Genomic DNA, 6510 nt, shown 5'->3' on the forward strand with positions numbered 1-6510 from the left:
ACGCCCGATTACGATTATTTAAACACCAAAATGTTTCTTTCATCAAGTCCCAGCCAATAAGTTAGGTCTGAATCAATTTAAACATACTTCAATTTTTATTGGACATGCCTATTGTTAGTCTAATTAATGAGATTACACAAAGTACATAATTATTTAGTTGCTACAAATAATGTACAATCTTTTCAAGAAAAATGTCACTCCGCTCAATATAAGACACACGACCATTTACATTTCCAACTCACCGATGCCCCTCTGTAGTAAGGTCTTGTGATGGGTCGGAACGATTCAAGGCCATTAGTGTCCCTGCATAAAAAGAGAAACATGTCCCAAGATGCAAAACAATGAACAACCAAGGCCAGTATATAGTGGCACTAGGAATTGTTTTCAATGAACAAACAAGTACACTCTAAAGATTATTTTACTCAGAGTGGGGAGTAAAGCGTGTTGAGTAATATGTTGAGTAAATATTTAGTCAACAAAGAGTAAAACACAAATTACGTATAACCCATCACCCGAGCAAAGCCGTGAAAATCATGTTTCGAGTAAAGTCTAGCTCAACGCTGCGTTAACTGGCACTTTGACGCAGTGACAGGAAGAGGTACTTCGCATCAATTACAATCGTATGCACCGGTCCTTTGTCGACCCATGCGTATACCAGCCGAGTTGCAAGCATGGCGGAATTGTATGATCTGTTATCTCGCTGGTGATTAGAGGAAATTTCCCCCATTCTTGAAGGTAAGAGCTGATTTTTTGATAGTTATGTAATTATTGTGTCATACTGTGATGCAATGAACTTTTCATGTTTGGCATGATGAAGTTGGAGAAGGTAGTGCAAATTAAGGTGGTATTGGATGCATTTTCTAGAAATTAGAAAATGCTTTGAGCATGCATTAAACAGATTAATTGAGTAGGGTAAAGTACACTGATCAATATCGCTCATTCTACAAAATCCGGTGCCAATCCACTAAAAAAATTGAAAAAATAAAAGTTGTTCAAAAAGACCTGCTTTTTGTGTTTTTTAAAAGTAAATGTATCACTACTTTCAGATGTAAAAATTGCCAACACCACTTGCATATTTTTCTTTCAGGAAGTCATGATGTTTTTTAACACTAAAACTCAATGTAATGTGAGCTACGTTACCGACTATAAAATGGGCTGTTTTTACACAATCCAAGGTCATAAAAGCAAATTAAAGATCACTTGAGTGAAATGTAAAACAGATTTCACCATTCCATAGAAGTTTTGAAGATGCGTAAATGAGTGTGTAACGTAGCTCACAGTAACGTAGTTCACTGGTTTTTAATGTTTTTAATGTGATTTTTGAACGTTAGAACGTTATGTCGGTTAATTCTAATATAAATGGGGTTCGACCACTGGTAGCTTTCACATATTATTAGGAAGTACATGTAATACAAGTGCATACTATAGAATCCTGGTAACGTAGCTCACCAATCTTAACATGGTCGGTCGAAATTTCAATGTTTACAACATTTCTATGCCAAAAATGCTACAGCATCACGATTTCTACTGTGATTTTTAAAAACCTATGAGTGTTTCCTTTCAAAACCACAAATTACATTGATACCTCTGTTTTACTTCTTTCCAATAACGTGTGTTGAAAAGGGGTAACGTAGCTCACAGCGTTTTGGTGGAAAGTGCAATTTATTTTAGAATTACACAAAGACATTTTAATCACTAAAAAATAATGTTGATAAACAATATGATGGTGCGTTATCTAATTAAAAAACAACAAATATGTAAAGAAATCGCATTTATTCAAAGAAAATATTTAGGGTTAGATGTGACACTTGAGCTGTGGAAACACATTTTTAGCGATTTTTGAGCCTTTGCAAGGGTTAATCAGGCTGAAGAAAGCATTTAAAGTATGGAAAACTATATATGTCCGTGTAGATCTTGTTGAGTTCTACCAGAAAAACAACATATTTGATGCCCTAAATGCTCAACAAAGTTTTTGTGGACCAAAGAATGGAAAAAAGGCTATTGGCACCGGATTTTGTAGAATGAGCGATATGCCTTTTGTTTGGAGCAAATCGGACATACGGTTTCCATAATACATTAATTTATATTTTCTTTGTATCCTATTGTTTTTGTCAATAATCAATATAGTTAATGAGCTCGAGGACTGGAAAGGCTCATTAATATGTAATTTTGCCAATATTTTGCTAAAATCAATGCATAAATGTTCAGGGTACTTTTATTTTGCATACTTTTGCCCTGAAACTTGGTCAAAGTGTTTCTAATATGTTCTAATGTATTATGTAGTGAAGCCACCCTCTAATTTGCATATCTGTATAATTAATGAGCTAATTTGCATAAATGCTAATTAATTATGCAAATATGCAAATTAGGGGGTGGTTTCACTACATAATACATTAGAACATATTAGAAACACTTTGACCAAGTTTCAGGGCAAAAGTATGCAAAATAAAAGTACCTTGAACATTTATGCATGGATTTTTTGCAAAATATTGGCAAAAATTATATGTTAATGAGTTTCTCCAGTCATTTTAGCTCATTAACTTTATTGATTATTGATAAAAACAATAAGAAACAAAAGGCATATTGATCAGTGTACTTTGCTCTACTCAATTAATCTGTTTAAAACATGCTTAGAGCACTTTTATAATGCCTCCATAACCACCTTAATTTAAGCTTACTTGGTCTGGTATGCCATTACAATGCATTTACCCTAGCTGCACTGCATATGATCATGCTGATATTATAATATGTGACCATCCAGCACAACTGAGCCTGGATGTCGCCAGTGCCACTATTGAGATATGCTCCATTGAACTTAACAATAAACAATAGGAAACAAAGGATTTATTGACTGTTTTATTGATTTTTCACTACTTAAATGTCAAGTACTATAGACATGATATACATCATTTTAAAGCTAATTTCAAGCAGAATATTTTGGTTGAATATCTCAAAAATGATGATTGGCGACTTGAGGGCTCAGTTGTGCTGGATGGTCACATATAGAGTGTATGTACTAAACCAATGGTATAACAATTGAAGTGGCAGGCATGTTGGAGGACAGTTCTAAGATACTGACAGAGAGACAGGTCTCTAGATCGATTCCACAACCATTCATACTTATCACCTGTTTTATTGTATTATCATGCGAATTGCCCAGTGTTACCGTGTATGGAGGACAGAATTTAATTTAAATGACTCTAGACGTTCGCTTTTCGTATCTCTTTCCTTGGGCAGCCAGTGGCAGAGCCAGGAATTTTTTTCGGGGGGGGCAAAGTGTTTTTCAGGGGGCAAAATTGGCAAATTTTGTGCAAAATTGCCGCAAAAAGTGCAAATCGTGATTTTTGGGGTTTTACCTCAAAAGTGGGGGGCAAAAAAAATATTTGGGGAAAATGCCCCTTGCCCCCCCAGTAGCGCCGCCACTGTGGGCAGTGGCATGACTATGAAAGCCAATGTTGCCGCACAGCACCGCCAAAAATATTTTCATGTTCTCATACATCAGAGCGGCGCCGCTCCCGAGTTACTAGCCATCTGCGGATCATCTGCCGCTTTGGGCAAAGCAGTGGAGTGATCGATATATATCGGCTTGCCACTGGTCACCACTACCATTTCTAGTGCGACTGCGCAGTGAAGCAAAATTGTGTCAGAGCTAAAAGCGGCAGGAAAGTATGAAACCAGCATTAGAATTGCACATTTAAAAACAATTGAAACAGTTCAAAATTAGCCAAGCACAAAACATTACAAGTGCAGTACATTGGAGACAGAAATAATAACAAAGAAGATCGACTTACCATATCTGCAATTTAACGATTTTACCATCTATTTCAATTGTTATGATTTTGAAATCAACTCCTGCAATATAATAATAGGAAAAAAAATAACACAATTTATATCTGTATCAAATTTTAATGCCTGCAATGCAAAAATGAAGGGGTTGTTTTAATAGGAAAAATTATTTCTAACCCCAGAGAAAAATAAAATGCTAAATTACTTTTTTATAATTCATCTAGACTATATATGGAGGCATTTCACAGTTCCTCAATTTTTAGTGGGAAAAGGTCATTGAGCTTTAATTTGCACAGAGGTCCAGTTCGAAATGACCTTCCGAAAATTTGGCTTTAAATGTTGACTGTACGCACCAAGTTTCATGCCCATATGACAGTTTTTACTAATTTGACCTCAGATGACCTCTGGTGACCTCGAAATGACCTTCCAAAAATCCCGGGCCAAAAATTTGGCTTTAAATGTTGACTGGACCCACGAAGTTTCATGGCCATACAACAGTTTTTACTAATTTGACCTCAGATGACCCCTAGATGACCTAAGTGACCTCGGATCAAGATGCACCCACCCACCAAGTTTGAGGAACGTGCGACTCATAGTCTCCGAGAAAATAGGTGGAAAGCAAACTTTAACCAAAACTTTCACCAAATTTGTCACATACACACACACACACACCCCTACACGCCTTCACCGACAACCGTGGACCCTTAATGTGTGTGTGGTTGTTAACAGTGAAACCGTGGACCCACACACACAGACATTATCATAATCCAATCGTGGACTTCTTTGATATTTCACCACTAACCCTACCCCATATGCAAAGTTATGCTGTATATAGCACCCTCTGCTGCTGTCCTACGACTGTGGACGTCCACGTTTCGCAGTTTATGGTTTTTCACTACATAAGTGTGGACTCAAAGTCCATGTTTGCAGGTGAAAACAAGCGCGCACACCCCACACACTTACATACGGAAACGTGATTATATATTCTCCTGCCTTATCAGGTGAGACAATAAATGAGGGGCAGGAATCCAGCACCTTTTGGCGACAAAAGAAGTTTATGGTACAAATGCGTGCGAAGTGCGCGAAATTTTTTGGCATATAATGAAGCTAAACTGGTGATATTAATTTAAGGTAAAAAAGTGGAATAAATGCGCGCAAAATTGGTGTTTTTTAAGGTTAAAATTACCAGATATGAGGTTAATTAATAACTCTCAAAAGTAGGCCTACTTTAACTTTTTTCATTTGGGGGGGCAAACAGGGGCAAGGGTTCAAAATGGGGGGCTCCATCCCCCCTGTCCCCCACTGGTTACGCCACTGCCGAGGACACCAAGTTTCAGCAGTGAGTCGCCTTACCGTGGACATACTGTGACATGGTACTATCCAACCGGTGACATACCCTATACCGAGAGAGGTCGCGATATGATCATACTTTAATAGCCTTTTGGGTCACTCCATATCATATCAAGGAGGCTCCCCACCTGACCCCCCCAGATTTGCTTCATATTTTACTCATATGTTGTACCTGAAAAATATTAAAAACCTGCAAGTTTGAGGTCTGTAGCTCTTAGCCCTCGTACAGATTTTCTGTGGCAGGGGTGAGCCATTTAAAGTTGGAGAAGGGGAGGCTAAATTTGGACCCAAAAGTTGCCCTTTAAATAAATTTCATCTTTGGGAGTCTGTGTCTTCTTTATAAAAAGAGAGAGATGTCTGAAACCTTGCATACACACTAACTGCATGCCCAATCTGTCAAAAAGTAAAAAAATACAAAATTCCAGTAATTGCTCGTTGTGTCACGGGGTCATTAAAAAAAAAAAAAAAAAATTAATGTTTTGTAAACTGGCAAGTTTAGCCCCCTAAATTTACATTTGTTGTCAGATTAATAATTTTTGTTGTCACTGATGCTATATATAGGATAAATACAATGCATACCCAAAAAAATTGAGCTCACAATTCATTTACATTTCAAACAGCGCCCTCACGAAGATGAAATTTATTCCAAATTCAACATTTTCAGGGGCCCCAAAGTCGATGTGGTCCACCTTCAAAATTTATAAAACATCACTTTTATATGACTACTAGTCTTATATATATATACTTTGCTAAGTCCCAGTAATTGTCTAGGTTGACTTCATATAAAACGACAAGCCCAAAGTTGACCATTTTCTTATGATTGCATGTACTGCAAATGTGCCAAATTTGGAAGGCTTAAAAGTCAAATCGTGAGGGCGCTGTTCGAAACGTAGAAACGGGGCACCGTGAACTCACGTCGCAGTGATGACGTCACACTGACGGCATCTATATTTAAGAATTCAAAACACGGCGACGATAACAGTCACAAGTCTGGTCTTTTACATCCTTAAATGTGCTCAAAATTCACGAACATGCACCAAATATGTTTTGTTTAAGTCTCATCTTCACGTGAGGAATGGTAGGAAGTGGTATTTATGAGAAAAAGTGGAATTTTATGTGTACCCTGGACCAGGTAGGCTCAGGAGTCTCAGACCTTCATAGTCCGAATAATCAGACCCAGAACAAAATATTAATTTCTGACATGATCGTGTACTGGGTCTGAACTGTTTCCATATGAAATCTTGATGGCAACTTGGACAATAGAAGCACATGGTTCTACGTGACAGCTTTTTAATCCCTATTCATGTTACGTGAATCACGCTATTGTGGACCATCCTTCTGATACAGTGTTTGGACAAGCAGAACGGTCTTTTG

General features: G+C 37.5%; 1 protein-coding gene across 1 annotated transcript in view; it reads right to left on the reverse strand.

The window, feature by feature from the left end:
• Positions 1-5158, reverse strand: part of LOC140170909 (uncharacterized) — a 45344-nt gene extending 40186 nt beyond the window's left edge. Inside the window, exons 1-3 of the mRNA XM_072194109.1 lie at positions 5140-5158; positions 3792-3852; positions 243-303 (exon numbers count right to left, since the gene is read on the reverse strand). Of these exons, the coding sequence (XP_072050210.1) occupies positions 243-303; positions 3792-3852; positions 5140-5158 (141 nt within the window). The remainder of the gene's footprint in view (positions 1-242; positions 304-3791; positions 3853-5139) is intronic.
• Between the last annotated feature and the right edge of the window lie 1352 nt (positions 5159-6510).

This window comes from Amphiura filiformis, chromosome 15, assembly GCF_039555335.1.
Source record: "Amphiura filiformis chromosome 15, Afil_fr2py, whole genome shotgun sequence".
Lineage (NCBI taxonomy): Eukaryota > Metazoa > Echinodermata > Ophiuroidea > Amphilepidida > Amphiuridae > Amphiura > Amphiura filiformis.